At 43.3% G+C, this 19,349-nt stretch overlaps 1 protein-coding gene across 41 annotated transcripts in view; it reads left to right on the forward strand.

Annotated features, from left to right (window-relative positions):
- The window catches only part of KIAA1217 (KIAA1217 ortholog), a 730,776-nt gene that overhangs the window by 653,098 nt on the left and 58,329 nt on the right, over positions 1–19,349 (forward strand). For 40 of the 41 annotated variants that reach the window (XM_072749379.1, XM_072749392.1, XM_072749378.1 and 37 more), the window contains one exon: positions 17,311–18,143. In XM_072749379.1, the coding sequence (XP_072605480.1) occupies positions 17,311–18,143 (833 nt within the window). Of the gene's footprint in view, positions 1–10,700; positions 10,837–17,310; positions 18,144–19,349 lie in introns of those variants that run through there. The other variant, XM_072749386.1, reaches the window with a different exon arrangement.

Raw genomic sequence — 19,349 nt, forward strand, 5'->3', positions numbered from 1 at the left:
TGCACATCTATTTATTTGAGGCCTCTCCAGATAAAAGGTGTGAATACCCAGTGTGCATTTAAGCTAGAGGATGCCTTCTCATTGTTCAGGCAGCACTAACTCACTCCATATTTCTGAAATACAGAAAATATGTTTCATTTAGTTGGTTGATCAACACATGTACTTGATTTCTTTCTTTACATTTTTTTTTCTTTTCCTGTGAAATCAGAGTTCATGCTTTTCCTTGTTCTGATTTAACTCTTTGAACCTGTATGTTTTCATTTGCCCTGGATATCACAGGAAGAGCTGCCAAACAAAAACCCAAACAATGATAAGAAATCGTAACGATGTCGATGATGAGGTAATTCGGAAATAGCAGGGACCTGTTTAAACTTCAGTGCATGTTTTTCATAAAGCAAGCCTCCAGAGTATTGGGTATCATGGTCAGTCTGATAGATTCATCGAGGAGGAACGTCTATGACTGTTCCTTGCTCTGACTTACAAGAAGGAAGGCAACGGATAGAACATCCTGTGCAAGGTGGACTCCTTGCAGTAGGAACTGAGGGAACATTCTGGATGCATATCCACAAAGTGGATACCATTTTTGCTTGCCTTTAAAGCAAATCTAAAAATATATTTCCTAGCAGCTGTGTAACTGCAAAACAAAAAACTGCTCTACTGCAGCGCAAATTACTTACTAGATATCTCCAGGGTTCCGATCTTAATGCTTCAGAAATTTGCTTTAGATTTTATTGTATATATTTAGACCGAGGAGCCTATTAGCTTGCGATCTAGGAGAACCTCTACATTCTCATGAAAATGAGAAATGTGCCACTGTTGGCAACCTAAGGCTATAATTATGTTAATCTGACCATTTTAAGACTGAAATATGTTGTTTTAAAATGTTTCTGTATTTTTATTATTCGTAACAATGATCTGAAGAAATTTAGTGAAATGCTAATAAGTTTCTATTCAGTATCACTTTGTGACCAGAACATAAAAATGAGTCAAATGGGGTATTTTGATATGTTTAATTTTGACAGATAATTTTTATCCAGAGATATGTACTTCTATATATAGTGCATCTTAATATTATAAAAACTACCAAAACCTTTTTTTTTGTATTTTAAATGCAGATACAGCAAACATATGCATAAGGCTATCTTGACATATGAGTTCAGTAACAGCATTTCTACGTCTACATTAAATGGCACTTTTCAAAAAATAAATAAATAAATCTTCACACTTCACTGTACAAAAAGAGAGCCAAAAACTATTTTTTGAGCAATATAGCAAGAGAAATATTTTTCTATCAAGGACTATCCTAAAGTACACAGATTTTACTATTTCTAATCTAAATATGGGATGAGACCAGAATGGACAATATAATTGAAATTCTAAGAGCATCCAAAAACTTGTGTTTAACAAATTGGTTCAGCCTTGCCCTCAACAATCAAGACTTTTATTCTGGCCACAGGCACGTTTCATTCTCAAAGAGAGGTACTCCCAGGTAGCAAGCTGCGAAAGGAAGGAGAAGGACCAAAAGCAGAGATGCGAGTAATCGCCCATCCCATAATTTTTAGAAATAATTAAGATTTGAATATACTTGTCATGTCAGGATAAAGTGCATTGGAAATCTTTATCTAGCCTAATCTGGCTTTAGAATCCCCAATTAATTTGGGAATAGAAAGGAGGAAAAGCACTTCCTTGAATGTGAGTCCACAGCATATAACTGGGACTTTCTTCTCAAGGATATGTCTTTGGAATAGAATACAGCATGGCGTGCCTACTTTCAGAATCTACATCCATTCTTTCTTCCTGTGAGCTCTTGTATCTCAAAAGGAGAGTGTGTCTTTCTCATCACGCTCCTATGAATATATTAAAGTGACTATTACCCATTCTGTTCATTTTACTTTCATTTGAGTGAGCCCAGGAATGCTTGTGGGAGACTTTAATGAGAACCCATGCTGATCATGTTTCTCTGCATGCAAAGTTATACCAGAATAATTCAGCTCACTTGATGTTCACAGAACTAGGAGGGTAAGCACAGAAGGTATTCCTGAAGCAACACGGTATCAGAACCAGAGGCTCAGAAAAGTTCTGTGGCAGAGCTACAGTCATGGCGGTGAGACCGCAGACAAGGTCCTCGGAGGGCAGTCTTTTCATTCATAATCCAGCGCTCCTTCTGCCACACCCCACCTTTCCTTGGTCATCATGGTGGGGCGGAGTGCTGATGGAAGAGGACCATTCAACCTTTGAAAAAAATTTTGAGGGGAAACTAATTTGTGGACTGCAGTCTGTTGAAGGAGAAGTTGAGGGTGAGAGTCATGAGAATGAAGCCAGTGTCTCACTGTGCAAATTGTACGAAACTCCCTCTGTCTGTTTATTCACCCATGTCTTTCTATCTTCTCTGGGAGGCAGTTTACCCTAATGCTGCTTTTCAGAGAAGGGAAGACAAGTAAGAGAAAGGATAATACAAAAAAAGAAAAAAAGAAAGAAAGAAAAGAAAAAGAAAGAAAGAAAAGAAAGAAAGAAAGAAAGAAAGAAAGAAAGAAAGAAAGAAAGAAAGAAAGAAAGAAAAAGAAAGAAAGAAAGAAAAAGACTGAGATTGGGTTGGGTAGTGGGAGAAGCTGAGGTACTTTGGGGTCATCCTGGAGCCTCTTTCTCCTTGAAGTGAGTTGAAAGCTCTGGCTGCTGGTCACGAGCTTGGAAAGGCTCCACAGATGGCAGAGCATTTTCTTCACCTGTCTTGCCATCCATGTGGCAGAGCATTCTTTCCTTTCAGGGGCAGTGTTTTGGGGTGGGGTTGAGGTACAACTAGAATATGTCTGCCCCCTTGCCCGATGTCGGCACTCTGTCACATGGACCGTGACTTCCTTACATTGGGTCACTGAGCCTGTAGCCCATCATGTTTGTTACTCGCGAGCTACCCAGATTCAGGAACCCAGGGCTCCCCTCGGAGTGTAGGAATGCTCAAAGTCCGGCAGTCCTTGGGACACAGGGAAGCAGATCTCATCTCTGAGGAGGAAGCTTCTGGCAGCCTTGGAACCGAGTGGGGAAGCGGTGAAGCGGTGACTGGCTAACCTCCCCCAGCTGTCGAGCAGGGCAAGGCCGGGCAGGGCGTGGGTGGAGAGCTTGCCAAGCCCAGCCTCGGGGTATGCACGACTCCCAAACTGCTTGTCTTTGAGGCTGTTATTTATCCAAATAAGGAGAAGTGGTGGTTTTGCTGACCATCTCAGATTTCGCAGCCATGTCCACTGGCTTGCTGGCTGACTGATCTGATATTTGAACTGAAAACACCAAGGTATTCCTTTGAAATGGAGCACTCTGGTGGGGCTCATGGGTGTCCTGGAGTCATCATTTGGAAGGTGGTTTCCCTCCCCCCCCCCCCATTTGTAGATAACTGGAGTATGGTCTGGTGTCTGTGGCTGCTCTCCTGTGTCTCTAACATTCAATACAGAAGACTTTGTTCAGGTATTTCTGACCCTGATTTGAGATGGAAAGAATACTGATCTCTGTGATCCCTGAACCACCGCCTTCCTTTGATGAGTGTTCAGAGAAGGTCAAGTCTCCACACTGATTTTTTACCACTATAGTATGAGATTTTTCTGGCACTTCACAGATCCTGGCCCTGGTATTTGCCTTTGGGTAGGACACTTGAAGTCGTAGAGCCCCAGTTCCTCATCTGTAAGATTGGGATTATGATGTTTATCTGATGGGAATCCACTGGGAATTAAATGAGGTGATTTTGGAAAGCACTTGGTAAATAGGAGGTCTCCAAAAATATCCGTTCCCTTGTTACCTTTCCATCTTCTCCTGGCAGATTTAGATGAAAATATTTATAGAGAAATTATAGATAATTATCTCTGCTACCCAAAGTTTAATAAGGTCAGCTTTCTGAACTAGGATTTAACCAAACCCACAGTGGAATGGAGATTTCGATGTGAGCTTACCACTTCCCCTCTACTCCCTAGAGCAGTGGGTCTTCAAGAAGTTCCCTGGACCAACAGCTCAGCATCACCTTGGGATCTGTTAGCAATGCAAATACTCAGACCCAACTCCTGACCAACAGCTCAGCATCACTGAGGATCTGTTAGCAATGCAAATACTCAGACCCAACTCCTGACCTGCTGTATTGGAAACTCTGGTTGTGGAACCCATTAACCTGTGTTTTATTGAGCACTCGGCATGATCACAATGTATGTTGACATTGGAGAACCGCTTGCTGTTTGGGTCAGAGCTCTACTTACCTATTCCTCCAGGGCAGTTGGTCTTCCCCACCTCTTGTCTCTAATTAGCCCGTACTTCCTGCTTGGAATACCTAAGAAAGCAGCCTTTTTCTTATCTCCTGGAATTCTGCTCATAATTTATGTATTCATTTAAATCTCACCTCTTCAGAGAAGTGTTCCTCAGCTCTCCCAGCCAGAAGAATCCTACTTTTGTATAGTTTCTGAGAGATTTGTGTATTGCACTCATTTAATACTTGCCACAGTTATTCTTGCTTCATCTTATTTTGAATATTCATATACATGCCTCGGTATCCCTACTAGAATGTAAGCTCTGCAAAGGTAAGAGGTATGTCTTAAAGATCCTCTTTCCCTCATCGGCCTTAACCATGGGCTTTGTATACCTAGTGGCTATTCAGTTACCATTTCATGGACATACAGAATGCGATAGTTTAGAGATAGTCTAGATCAGAATTATTGTTTATATATATTGTGAACCTGATGTTACACAGCTGAATCAGAGTGCAAGTTCCAACATGCTCCATTGACTACCAGAAGACACCCCGAATGGGGGGCATTTGGGGCCACTGACTTGGTCCACACTGGCAGATGCTCTTGTGTTCTTTGCCACAGATTCCCTGAAAACAGATGCATTTTTTTTTCTTTAAGATTTCATTTATTGATTGATGAGAGACACAGAGAGAGGCAGAGACATAGGCAGAGGGAGAAGCAGGCTCCATGCAGGGAGCCCGATATGGGACTTGATCCCAGAACCCTGGGATCATGCCCTGAGCCAAAGGCAGGTGTTCAACCACTGAGCCACCCAGGTACCCCAAAGATGCATTTTTAAAAGTATATTCATTTCATTTATAAACCTGAAACCTTTTAGATTCTTTGATAACTAATGAGAACTGGGCAAATGGATGAGCCTGTATAACTGTACAACACAGGGCATCATTTTCAGTCTTACACAAAAGAAGTTTCTCAGCTCACACTCAATCCACCTAGGATTCCCATAGAACTTCTTTTGGTTTGAGAGTTGCTGCTGAGAGGAGAGCAATTGGCTCTTCTGAACCCACGAAGAACTGGCACAAGGGCTGTTTCCATCCAGATCTGCATTGCTGTTTTTTCATGTTTATTTTGAGGAAAGATTGAACTTGGTGGATTTGTGAATTATTGTCCTTCAGCGTAATCCTCTGAGGCTCTTCAGCCTCACATGATCCTTGCTCCTTTTGACACATTAGCTAATATCGTTCAGCTGAAGGTCAAAATAACAGCACAACTAAAAAACTTTTCATCAGAAGCTACCTATAAAATCCCCTTTTAAAACTGGTTCTGCTGACATAACTCATCTTATGTTGTGTGTTTGTTCTGTTTTGTAATAAAGCCAACACATGTCCTCCTTTGATTGATATGAAAACAGACAGGGGGGTGATGCCGTGAGAAGGGCCATGATTGTAACCGGGATCCACAGGGCTGACTCCAGAAAAGCTATGAGGAAAGAAGGAGAGGTGCTGAGGGACATGGAGTGGACCTGAAGAGGTAACACCTATCAGGGAACATTCGGTGCTAGGACACTAGGACTGCTCGGACACTGCCACGGGAGTCCTGGGATGTGACACAACAGTGACAGACCAGGAATGAAAGACCATTTGTTTTCCAGCTTGGCATCTACCACTCATCAATTTGTTTACCACCGTTTTCTCCACTGAAAAATATCTATCGTTAAGCTGTGGCTGTAGAGCATAAAATCCTGCATAGATTGTCCTCACCGTGCTGTGTAAGTTGAGATATGGTGAGAATGTGTTATATTGTCAAATATTTTTTTTTAAATCCTTACACTGTTGTCATGTGACCATACTGTAGCTATGTAGTAGTGTTGTATCAACTTTTTTCACTTATAATCGACTCAGTTTCCCTGATGAAAGGTTAGAGGAGCATAAGGTACAGTGATAGAATTACAGAGCCTCATTCAGTGACTTATGCATCTCTGAGAGGTGTGGTCCAAGGAATGGCACTCAGTACTGGGATGGGAGTCATAGTGATAAAGAATGTTAATCAAATGAGGCCTACAGGGATGCCTGGGTGGCTCACTGGTTGAGCATCTGCCTTTGGCTCAGAGCATGGTCCCAGGGTCCTGTGATCAAGTCCTACATCAGGCTCCGCCGGTGAGCCTGCTTCTCCCCTTGCCTGTGTCTCTGCCTCTCTCTGTGTCTTTCATGAATAAATACATAAAATCTTTAAAAAAAAATGAGGCCTAGACATTTTGTACCATAAGTAATCTGGCATGTATGACTACTATATGTGTGTGTATACATATACGAGTGTGCATGTGTGTATATACATGTTTACACATCTATAACTAGTGGTGTAGTGATATCTGTATAGTGATTATTAGTGATACAGAATATGTATCACTTTTTAAAGATTTATTTATTAGAGAGAGCGCACATGAGGAGAGGCAGAGGGAGAGGGAGAGAAGTAGACTCACTGCTGAGTAGAGATCTCGACAACTCAGGGATGGATCCCCAATATCGTGATCTGCACTAAAATCAAGAGTTGGATGCTGAACTGACTGAGCCACCCAGGTGCCCCTACACATAACTTATTTTGAGGCAATAATAATAGTAATCAAGGGAGTGTCTGGATAGTTCATTCCTAAGCCCAGCTGAGATGGCTACTGTTCTTTTCCTTTGCTGTGAAAATCTGGATCAGAGAGTGAAACAGGTGAGGAACTTCTCAATTCACCACACACTGCACGCTGAAGGTCAGAGGTTAAGCAGAGAAAGCCTCAGTAGTCCCTGCAGGGAAGGCCTCGGGGGGCAGGACTCCTCTCAGAGCAGTACACCGTGTTTTGGGGGACACTGGATTTCATACTTTAGGAAGAATCAGTGAACACAGTAGCAAGGCTGAAGATGGGCATTCTTGCAGCTTCTCTGCTTTGTCTTTGGGCAAAGTTTCTTTCTTTCTTCTTTTCTTTTAAGATCTTATTTTTAAGTTGTCTCTATACCCATCATGGGGCTTGAACTTATGACCCCGAGATCAAGATTCCCATGTTCCACTGACTGAGCCAGCCAGGCTCCTTTGGGCAAAGTGCTTAACTAATCCTTACACTTCCATTTCCTAATCAATCAAATGGGAATAGGAACCCCTGATCCATGCATTTCCCTTGGGTTCTGAGGCCCATGAAATAAAATCATGAAAGCCCTATGAATGGGCACTTGGGTGGCTCAGTGATTGAGTGTCTGCCTTTGGCTCAGGACATGATCCCCGGGTCCTGGGATCGAGTCCCACATCGGACTCCCTGCAGGGAAGCCTGCTTCTCCCTCTGCCCTTGTCTCTGCCTCTTTCTGTGTGTCTCTCATGAATAAATAAATAAAATCTTAAAAAATATATATTTCTTTTACAATCCTTTATAGAATAAGGACTGTTGTCAATAAACAAAGCATAAGTATTATACATTGCAGAGTGCATGTTGACAAGCTAAATAGGAGTTTAGAGAACAGTCATAAAAGGAAAAATAAAGTTGAAGACACCGAAAAGTTCTATTTGGGTGACAGAAATGACTTACCACTAGCAACAAATCTAGAAGCTCCAGAATGGGAGTTCTGTATAAAAGAATAGTGTCAAAAAAAAAAAAAAAAAAAAAGAATAGTGTCCATACAGGCACCGAGCGGATGCGTAGGGACATGGAGATGAGACCCCAGGAGTTATTTGCACTATCTGTTACAAGTGGTAGAAAGAAGATACCATTTTACAAACTGTAACTATTTTAGGTACAAAAGGAGGTTGTCCTTGGCCTGGATGAGACAGGAGTATCCCAGAACAAGATTGAGTATCGGTGAGCGAAGCACATTTTTCTTTTATCTGTCCTACAGCTCCACACAGTTACTGACTGTGGCTTGGGAGTTAAATGATTTATTTAACATTACTTTAGTGTGTTCCAGACTGGGATCTTTAATCACCATTGGGCACAGTGTTAAGTCAGCCAGGGGCTCAGCAGAGTTGCCCCTGTCAAAATATTTGTGGGAATTACTCTCATCTTAAATATAGCCATCAGCTAACCAGTGACTGGACCATCTCTTTCCTGAGAATTAAGTAATTTTGGCAACAGTCTGTCTGTCTCGTGTCTGGGAGACATTCCATTTATGATCAAATGAAACATTAATAGTTTCGCTAAAACCTCACAAATGACCGACCGTCTTTCCAATTTTAACAGTGTAAGCAAGATGAACTTGAGATTTTTTCCAACGTCATAATTGCTTCCCTTCACAATGCCGTCTTCGTGCTTATAAGCACATTTCAAATTTCCTTTTATCATATGTAATTTTTAAAAAGCCAATAAAGAAATGAATGAGAGAGAGAGAGAGAGAGAGGAAATAGAAATAAATTTCACAAGACTGTTAACCTTACCAGAGCATAAAAATGATTTCCTGTTGAGGTAATGCTGACTATTTACTAGCATGTTCTTTTTTAATACTGACTCAAAAGAAATAAATTGCTTCCACTTTGCTTATAGTGCCAGTTAATGAAAGGAAGAAGGAGAATCAATAGTAGAACACTTAATACACCACTATGGGAAGAACAAATCAGCAAATGCTGCAGCATCCCAGGGCAGGTCATGCCAAGGAAGGCAGGTCATGCAGAAAGGACTCAGTGGGTGGGGACTTAGTGGTTGGCCACACCCAGACTGAGCCAGATTTCCTGGTGAGTTAGCCTGAATGAGCTGTTCTCTGGAGGGCATGAGCCAGACAGGTGAAGCTGAGTCCTGTATGGCACCAGCATATTGCTTAGGAAATTAGCCTACCTAGTTCCGCAGCTGACATTCTAGGACCTTAGGATAGCGAACCCCGCCTAGCCCCCCAAGGATGACCTGTGTGCTTCTTACCAGAGGTATAACTCATCCTGATTCATCGCAGCATTGGGCCAGCTTTCAAACTCCTGACAGGGAATTACAGCTCTCCCTAATGATGAAGCCATGCATGGAGTCTCCAGACCATGCCCTGAAGCATGTAGAAAGCGAAAGGGAATTGCTCTGAATGTGACAGGGAGGAAGAGATGGGAGAGGCAAACCGACCTTCCCTCACCTTGCACCCCATGACCTGCATGGCACCAGGGTCAGAGGAAGCCACCTGTCTCTGCTGTAGCTGACATGGACTTGTGTGATGAGTGTGCTCAAAGCATAAGCCTTAGTGAAACAGCAGTGAGAGCTCAGTGTGTCTGTTTTTGGGGGGGAGGTGGGGGGTGGGGGTGGGGGGGAATGACCCTGACTGACTGCACACATTCATTCATTCTCAGGATCAGTCCTGCAGGTATAACAGCAGGTAAATTAGTACAAGAGCCATGCTGCTTAGGACGTCTGCATGCCATGAAACAGGGTCTTTGGGGGTGTCGTAGGGGTGGGAGCCTGGCTCAATCAGACAAGGAAGACCAACCCCGACATCCCCCTTCCTGGAAAGCGTGTGTTTGACCCAACAAACAGAACGTGCCAGATGTGTGCCAGATGCGTCAGGGGCTGATAGTGTGTGCTTCCCGGACTCCAGTGAGAAATAACAAACTCGCTGATTAGATTAAAAATCGAAGCAGGGGTTTTCGCATTCCTTCTACTCTTTTCTGACCTCTTAGGTGGCATCTCTTGCAACCACTTCATCCGAATATTGTTTCTAATGAGACAGTTTAGAGGGTGACGCTGTCCTGTGTGCCATTGTCTCCCTCCCTTAATAACCACAAAGTGTGGTGACGACAGTAAACAGTTTTTCAAGAAACCCTGCAGCGCCAACTGGATTTGAACCTGGGAGACGTCATGGAATTCTTTGGGTCAGCAAGATGAGGCCTCAAAAAGCCTTAAGATGTTTGAAAAATGCGCAGGCTTCCCGGAGCGTGGTGGCCGGGTGTGGCACGAGGCCAGTGGGGCTTGCAGCCCAGCATCTTGAACTCCTGGCTGCTGCATTGCCACTTGGGTGGCTCTTCCACTCAGGTGAGTCCCTGGGGGCTCAGGAAGCCTGGTGGTGATCACACAGGGCCTACCTGCTAGCTAAGGAAATGCTTTTCCTCGCTCACCTTTTGTTAGTAATGCGTTGATACCTGTCCTCTGCTCAGCAGCGCACAAGCCACTTCTTGTCGGGAACACATACGTTCTCTTGCCCGCTGGCTCCCCTGCCGCAGAGCAGCTGCATTGACATCAGTTGCCGAAGGGGGGGGTCTCTGGAGACTGCCCGGGCCTCTCTCCTTCTCCGCCTGGTTGAGGGTGGGGCAGAAGGGCTGTGGCTTCCTTTCTCGAATCCTCTCTTGGGGCATCGTTGGCTAGCCCTCCTTACCTTTCCCTCCTCTTTCAGGTACGTTTTCCAGAGGGATCGCTACTGCTACTGCTTGCGTGGCGCTGCGCGGGCCTGGTAAACGGCTGCTACCCAAAGTTCAGCTCGGTAAAGCCAAGCTGGTTAATTAATAGACAGCCGCCTTCATCATCTTTATGCTCTCTTTCCTCTGGTATAAACCAGGGAGCGGGGAGGCTCACGTTTCCTTCACTTGCCAATCCACCGACTTGAGAAGCCAGGCAGCGGGATGAGTGTGCGGGCTGCTGGTCTATCTAGATTTTCGCAGCAGAACTCAAGCTGAGCGGTGGTCCAATACGGTAATTAGCACACTGGGTTTTCCGATCGCTTTGTGGTGGCTGGTTGTCCGTTTGAATGATCCTGTTTGCCTTAATCAAATCGAGTTTGTGGTTTTTCCTTCCCTGTTAGCCCATTTACCTAGGCCTCCCAGAGTTTGCTCGTTGGTGTGTGTTTTCCGTGTAAGCAGTTGTTAAAGGCCTGAGTCACCCATGAGGTAGCCTGTGGTTGGTTTGAGCTAAGATTACCTAGTGACTAATTTCCAAGGGGAGGAGAAATTGGCTTATCAGGGGGAGGACTACTTTTCATCCATGCCCGTGACAGCCTCATTCAGAAGCCTGGGTAAAACACAATGGTCTTTACTGGTGGTAAACACTCAAGCTGGGAACATTTTACGACCTGGGGCCTTTGCAATTTCTTCCCTGAAGAGAAAGCAGTCTAAAGTATCCAAATGTGGAACTGAGGATTTAGATGAAGCCAGCAAACAAAGGACGCGCGTAATTGGGAGCTGAGCCAAAGTGTTTTCTTCACAGCGTTAGTAATACAGGTGATTTCCTTAAGAAAAAGTAAGTGGCTTTAATTCTTTGAGGATGAGAGTCCCATAAGAATCCTTCTCAGTTTTGTCCGGTTACTTCATTGTGTGGTCCGACTGAGTGGTATGTTTACAAATTCTAGAACTGGAAGGGTGGGGTTTGAAATATAATAAACTGTGCATACTACTCCCTTTCCGCAAAGAATATATGTATTTTAAATAGTCCGCAAAGAGACATGATTACATGAGACAGTTTCCCAAAACGATTTGAAATAAACATTGTGTATGCTAGGTCCCCCCCCCCCCCCAGAAATAATTATAAGAGTTTTGCCCCTTCTCCTCTTGCGTTCAAGAAACTTCTAAGTAAGTCATGTTTGGTTTAACTTACTGGGTTTTGGAGAAATGAAATAGAGATAGGTGTGAGGATTCCTAACTCAAATTTCAGATAATTAATTTGAAACTGTCCCAGATTTCGGCCCCTCGGAAGTCTGAGCCATACAGCTTACTGAGGTCTGTACCGTGGGCAGGGACAGCAGCCTCTCACCCAGGGCTGTGGTGCTGGGCTCTGGAAGAAACGTTACTGTTTATAAGAACTGGAAGTGCTCAACCAAGAGGGAGCAGGGCTTTGGACAGTCATGGTAGGAGGGACAGACGATCCACCAACAAAGTAGGTGAGTGACGGAGAATAGTCTAGTTCATACATTGCCAGTATATCTAGTGTAGATAAATGAGCATTCTCTTTGTCTGGGCCAAGGTGTAGGCAGATAGAGATCCATGTTGGATTCTGGTCAGGTGTTAAAAGAACCTTTATTCTTGCATTTGGGTTCTCTTTTTCTTGCTGTAAAATGAAAAATCTTCAAAGCTCACATAAAGACAGGAGTGTTGAAACCTCCTGGGACTAAAGTATCGGTGATATAATGAATGCAGATATTTTGAGAGAGATGAGATGATAAGGAGATTAGAGAGACTAGTGGAGAAGAAGGTAAGCTGGCATATGAAAGAGGGTGACAACGGTATGGGATGGGTGTGCGTGTTTTGCTCATTTATTTTACTTTTAAAGTTTGCTATAATTTTCTCCTAACTCAGACCTCTTAGGTCTGCAGGAAGAACTCATTATGCATTTAATGCCATTTCTGTCCTCATTGGCCAAAAAAAGACCAGTTAAACACCAAAACAGGACTGTAGGTGCCTGATTCCAGGAAGGTATCTCGATGGAAAGAACACTAACATATAAGGTTGGGACTTTTTAAAACTATGTATCATAGAATCTTAATCATCATCCTGATTGTCAATCAGACAGTGAATAGCTCCTAGAGTATATAAAGTCCACTTTATATTGGAATAGTAAGTGGTCTCCTTGAGAGAACACAGTAAAGACTTGAAAGAGATTCTCTTTTCATCTTCCCATCCCTTCTGCCTCATTTTAAGAGTGATCGCCTTTACTTTACCCATACATACCCATTAGTGTTTGAACCGAAGTTTTCAAATTTTAAAGGTTCACTCTGGTTGTAGGTTTCAAACATTTTCCCACTATATCATGGAAACATCGTGTCATTCTTTTTCTGGGCTCTCTGTGGAGCTGAGGATGAAATTATCATGGGTTCTTTTTAAAACTCAGTCCTGGAAAGTCCGTCATAGCTTGGCAAAGCGAGGTAAAAATTCTGCCAGAGTCTTCCAACTTCCAAGACACCCCGATTGATGGAGATCTGTTCCGTCAGAGCTGAATACTTGTATTCACCTCCATTGTGGGTGACTCAGGTGGACACTGATTCTTTCAGTGACCCTGTTGGGTGATGGCAAGATGAATTTGAAGTGGACAAGGTGAGGCTGATAAGTAGCATTACCATCAGGTACATGATGCTGATTGTGTTGGGCTAGGATCCATCCTTGTTGGCCAAAGTCCCATTCTGGTTGGTAGATTGGTACCCATGTCATACTAGCTACTGGCTGTTCAATAAATATCTTGACTATCACCCACATTCCCCTATGAGTGCAGCGTGTATCAGAATTATTGTTAATTGCTACATTTCCTTTTAAATTCATCTACACATGACAGCAAGAAAGTCCAATGAAACTTTTTTGGTGTTTTATTTTTAAAGTTAGTTGTATCATACACCTCCTAACCATTTATTTTCACATCACCAAGCACGGTGTGTTTTTAAAAAATATCTGTGCAGGCATTTCTGTTTTTTTTTAAAAATTACTCAACATTTCATTAATTTTTTTTAATTTACATATTCTTTTCATTAATATTCTTTATACTTCTAGACAGTTCTGTACCACTCTGATTCTTAGTGTGTCTTCCTACTCTCTTGACAGAAAAAGGGGGGAAGAATTCACTGTATGTTAATTGAGCTCAGAATCCCCCAAATCCTGATGTAATCTGAAGCCAGATAAAGAAGACTACAGTTTAGATGGTTGTTTATCTTAAGTGGGTTCTAGACATTTGAAACCTTTTTTAAAAATTTTATATCAATAATGACAATAGTACCTATCATGTGTTGCACTTATTTGCCTTGACCACTGTGTTATGCTTTATACTCATATATGAATCTGCATGAATTTACCTTTACCTTCATTTGGATTAAATCTTGCATTGTGTGGCCTGATTGCGTAGCCCATCCCTCTTGTATTTTATGCTCTGTGAAACCCTGCCTTGTTGCCATTTTTCTTTTCACTGAGCCTTGCCTTGTGGAAGATAGGAAGGAATAGTTATTTATAGAGGATCTGTATAGATCTACTGCACAGCTTCTGTCATTAGGTTGCTCAGCCATTGTGGAAGGGGAATCAGGTGTGTCATGGCACAGTGACCTTGGGAATGCCCTCCTCAGGTCTAAGCCCTGAGCACCTGAGTCATGAGGGGTCCAGCGAGTGAGCAGATAGAGGACCATGTGGGCTAGAGTGTCATATCTGGGCCACATGGAGCAGGGGCACCTAGAGCCCAACCTTGACCCTCACCATTGGTTTGGATCCATGAGGGCCATGGATCCAAATGGATCCATGGGGAAATGAGGAGAGAGTCCCAAGGGTGACAGCCTAGGGATGTCCCAAGTTTGGTTTAGAGCTGGGAACAGACTAACCTATTGTAGGAGTGTGTGTGTTGAGGATGTGGGACTAGTGAAGATAAAATTGTAACTGTGTATGAGGAGCCTGCATAGTCTGGGGTCCCCGGAAACAGTTGGCCTCCTCAGGGGACTGAGGAGCCAATACAATGGTGTTCAGGTGACACACCCTCAAATGATTCCTTTCATTTGCTCCATATTTGCATCTTGCTTGCATTTTTTTACTGGTTATTTCCATTATGAAATCCATCATAATTTGTAAAACTCCCGGATTAGGGACTCTGCACCACTGGATTCTTGTGGAGACAAGATAAGAAAGCCATGAGATTCCCAAAGCTTCTCCCCTTACATGCTTATCTAAGAGATGTACATAGGAATGCACCTTCTCAAGGGCAGAAAATTGGGGGCTTTATTTAGAACTGTGTCCTAGAACAATGCCTGGTTCTTAGCAAGTGCCTGGTAGTTACTGTTTACCAAATGAATGAATGTATAAAGCAAGGAATCAGCATGTATTCAGAACACTGCACTCTGTTTCATTTTCAACCTTCTCTTGTTGCCTCTGCTTTCTCTTGTCTCATCCCCATCACACACACCATGGGTCTCTTGATAGTTCATTTTGGCTTTTGTCCATTTGAACTTTCCTCCTCTTTCCTCATGCCCCTACCTCACCCACCCCCCCAACTGTTCATGCCCTCCTTGGGTGTCACATCTCCCAAAAGTCTGGATGGGAATGTGGATTCCTGTAACAGCACAAGTAGAACTTGAAGAGTGGTCTAGGGAGGTCCCAAAGCTGTCCCTCTTTTCTCTTGTAGCCGTTTGGAGAATCTCAGAGACTTCATGATTACCCTCTGGGGTTTTATCCAAAAAAAATGTATCACATACTCATATTTTGAATTAATCTGTATTTTTGTGTTCTGCCCCTTGCTACATACAGTAGTGAAATTGCAAATTAGTTTCACTTTGCCCCATTAACTTGATTCTTTTATTTATTGAGATATAATTGACATATAACATTATATTAGTTTCAGCTGTACAACATACTGATTTAATATTTGTACAGATTGCACATAATCACCACAATAAGCCCAGTTAACATCCATTACCATATATAGTTACACACTTTTTCTTGTGTGGAATATAAGAAATAGTGAAAGGGACCATAAAGGAGGTGGGTGGGGGAACTGAGTGGGGAAAAATTAGAGAGGAAGACAAACCATGAGAGACTCCTAACTCTGAGAAACAAAGGGTTGCAGAAGGGGAGGTGGATGAGAGGATAGGGTAACTAACTGGGTGATGGGCATTAAGGAGGACGATGAGATGAGCACTGGGTGTTATACTTTATGTTGGCAAATTGAGTTTAAATAAAACGAAAAAATGTTTTAAATTAAAATAAAAGTTAAAAATATGTAAATTCCAAAAAGAAAACCTGTTCAGCCTCCACATCCAAATTAAATATTAAGTTCTAATAAACCTATTCTATTTGTTACTCATTCAAAGAAAATCTACTCTCCTAGCAACTTTCAGATATACAATACAGTATTATTAATTATAGTCACCATGCTGTACATTACATCCCCATGACATTTATTTTATAACCGCAGTTTACACTTTAGACCCCCTTCATCCATTTCAGTCAACCCCAATGTCCTGCCTCTGTCAACCACCAGTATGTTCTCTGTGTCTATGATTCTTGAGTCATTGATTCTTTAGTCATTGTTTCTTCCAAAGGAGAGCTAATGGAGCAAAGGAGACCCAGTGGGAGTCCTCACTCTCTTGAACTGTATGGGAATGACACAGCTCAGAAGTCACTGCTGCCTGGGCAAGAAGTAGCCAGCTTCTGATGGACTACTCCATCAGGCTCCCCATCACATGGCAGCCCCAGAGGGTCTTTCTGAGGATTCCCTCTCTCTACTGTGCCTGAAATTCTCTTCCCTCTTTTTTCCCCGTCCTCCCCACTATGAGTTTTGCCTCCAATTGCATTCTTATCTCCTAGACCATTATTTTCTCCCAACTTCTTGGAGCTGGTTTTTCCTAGGCTCAGGGAAAGCGTTGGCGAAATAATGAATGAAACTTACTTCTTACTTTCTCTGTGCATTTTCTTACCCTCTCTGGCCATGTCCCTAGATTGTATCTGCTTGGAAAAATAGGAAAGATTTTCCAGGCCTAATATTAGAAAAATATGCTCAGGAGAAATTTTAGAAAATACAATTTTAACACTTTTGATAACATTAGATCCACATTTATTAAGTATCTTAAAGAAGCTATGACCCCCAAAATGTAAACCACTGCACTACTTTCCCCCCAAACCTCACAATGTTGAGCTCTTTATTGGGTGTTTCTTGTGGTTGCTGCAACAAACTACTACATACTGAGTGGCTTAAAACATCACAAACTCATTACCTTACAGTCGTAGCCATCAGAAGTCCAGAATGGGTTTCAAAGGCCAATATCAAAGTGTTAGCAGCACCACATTCCCTCTGGAAGCTTCAGGGGAGAATCCATTTCCTTGCCTTTTCCAGCTTTTCGAAACTACCTGCATCCCTCAGCTCCTAGGCCCTTCTTCCATCTGCACAATCAGCGGCGGAGCATTTCAACCTCTCTCTCTGATCCCGCTTCCGTTCTCACACGTCCTTCCCTGACGCTGACCCCTTCCTCACTCTGTAGTGTGGTGGCATTAGGTCCATCTGGATAGTCCGGGATAATCTTCATATCTCAATATTCTTAAAAAGGAACATCGCAGAGTCCCTTTGGACACATAAGGTTCCAGAGATTAGAGTGTGGACGTGCTGCAGAAGGAGGGGCCGTTTAGCCTGTTGCAGCAGGAAGGCCACACTGTCACACTGAGCCATCTCTAAAAACATAAATATCAAAGTAGATTTTCTAACTTCTTGTTTTATTTTCAGATGCAGAGAGAAATTGTTTATGCGAGAGGAGATGGCCCTGGTCCCTCCCGACCTGGATCCACAGCTCATCCACCTCACGCCATTCCAAATTCTCCACCATCCACTCCTGTGCCCCATTCCATGCCTCCTTCCCCATCCAGAATTCCTTATGGGGGCACGCGCCCCATGGTTGTTCCCGGCAATGCCACCATCCCCAGGGACAGACTCTCCAGCCTGCCAGTCTCCAGGTCCATCTCACCCAGCCCCAGTGCCATTTTGGAAAGAAGAGATGTAAAGCCGGATGAAGACATGAGTGGCAAGAACATCGCAATGTACCGAAATGAGGGCTTCTATACTGATCCTTACCTTTATCACGAGGGACGGATGAGCATAGCCTCTTCCCATGGTGGGCACCCGTTGGACGTCCCCGACCACATCATCGCGTATCACCGCACAGCAATTCGCTCGGCCAGTGCTTACTGCAACCCTTCTTTGCAAGCAGAGATGCATATGGAGCAGTCACTGTACAGACAGAAATCAAGGAAGTATCCGGAGAGCCACCTGCCTACCCTAGGCTCCAAAACACCCCCCGCCTCTCCTCACAGAGTCAGCGACCTGAGAATGGTAGACATGCATGCCCACCATAACGCCCACGGACCCCCTCACACCTTGCAGCCGGATCGGGCCTCTCCCAGCCGCCAGACCTTCAAAAAGGAGCCAGGCACCTTGGTGTATATTGAAAAGCCACGGACCACTCCAGGATTAGCCAGCATTGTGGACTTCGGCCCTCCTCTAGTGGAGAAGCAAGTGTTTGCCTACAGCACTGCTACGATACCCAAGGACAGAGAGACCAGGTAAGGGGGTGCGGGCAGCCGAGGGTGGTCTGTGCCTTTGCGTGGTTGAGGGCTGCTCTGCAGAGTGAAACCCAGGGAACAGATGTTGACTAAGCCCCAGCCCCGTGCAGCACGCCCTGCAGATGCTGCAGAAGCCACAGAGTAGGATCAAAGGCCATCTTGATCTGCAAAGAGTTTGTGAATTGGTGGGGATCAGGTGAAGCAGGCCAATCGCTGTGCCGCAGGCTCGCTGCGGTCATTGCGAGCCTGCAGAACATGGGTCTCGCATTGTCACCATTAGTGTCAGTCTGAACAAATGGCAAGAAAATTGTGATCAGCAGAAACCATTTGGACAAAAAGACCAGGAGCTCATGAAAAGGAGTGAGTGGCTCAAGTTTTAACCGTTTGAAATGGCAAATTGGGTTTTTCCATATGGAGTGCAATTTTGCTTTCTCATCTGGCCTTGGGAAATGGAAAGAATGTGTCACTGTCTGTCCTCTAAGGTAATAAAGCATGAATTTGCATAAGAATAGAATGGTTTCAATTTAATACTCATTCAGGAGTGGTACTGAAATCAGCAAAATTTTTATAGCAAATGAGACACTCTGAGTATTTAAATTTCTCTTTTAATATACACTTTTTTGGTGTAACTTACCAGCCCAGTCCATTTAAAAAAGCCCTCCAAAGTACTTAAGAGGAAAGCTAATTTTATTAGAGGGAATTTCTCTAGCCTGAATTGGTTGAAGGAAGCCAACATAATCATTATAATCATAAAAATCTAGTCAAAGAAATTGAGTCTGAAGGAGGTTAAGCATTTTACCTGTTGTCATCTGTGAATTCAGAAGGGATGCGAGAAATAAGATCTGGATAGTCAGTGACTCAGCACGTTATTAGAACCACTCTTCCCTTTTTCTTGCCAAAAGGACAGTATCATTTACATATTATCATCAACCCAATTTTTAAAAAGATTATTTATTAAAGAATCCATACCTTTTACCACCGTGCAATCTTTTGCCACATGAGGGAGACCTGTGAGCCACATCTTTGCCCAGCAGAGAAGTAAATTTAGAGGTGAATTTTGAGCATTTCAGCCAGAATTCTTCAGAACTTGTTTCAGGACTAGATGCTAAGTAACTGCTCCTGAAGGATATTTACAGTCATAAACATGGTAGCATTTGCATAATTATGCTGCTAAATATATACAGGCCATTTAAAATATAACTGCCC

This window comes from Vulpes vulpes, chromosome 2 (assembly GCF_048418805.1).
Source record: "Vulpes vulpes isolate BD-2025 chromosome 2, VulVul3, whole genome shotgun sequence".
In the NCBI taxonomy this organism is placed as follows: Eukaryota; Metazoa; Chordata; class Mammalia; order Carnivora; family Canidae; genus Vulpes; species Vulpes vulpes.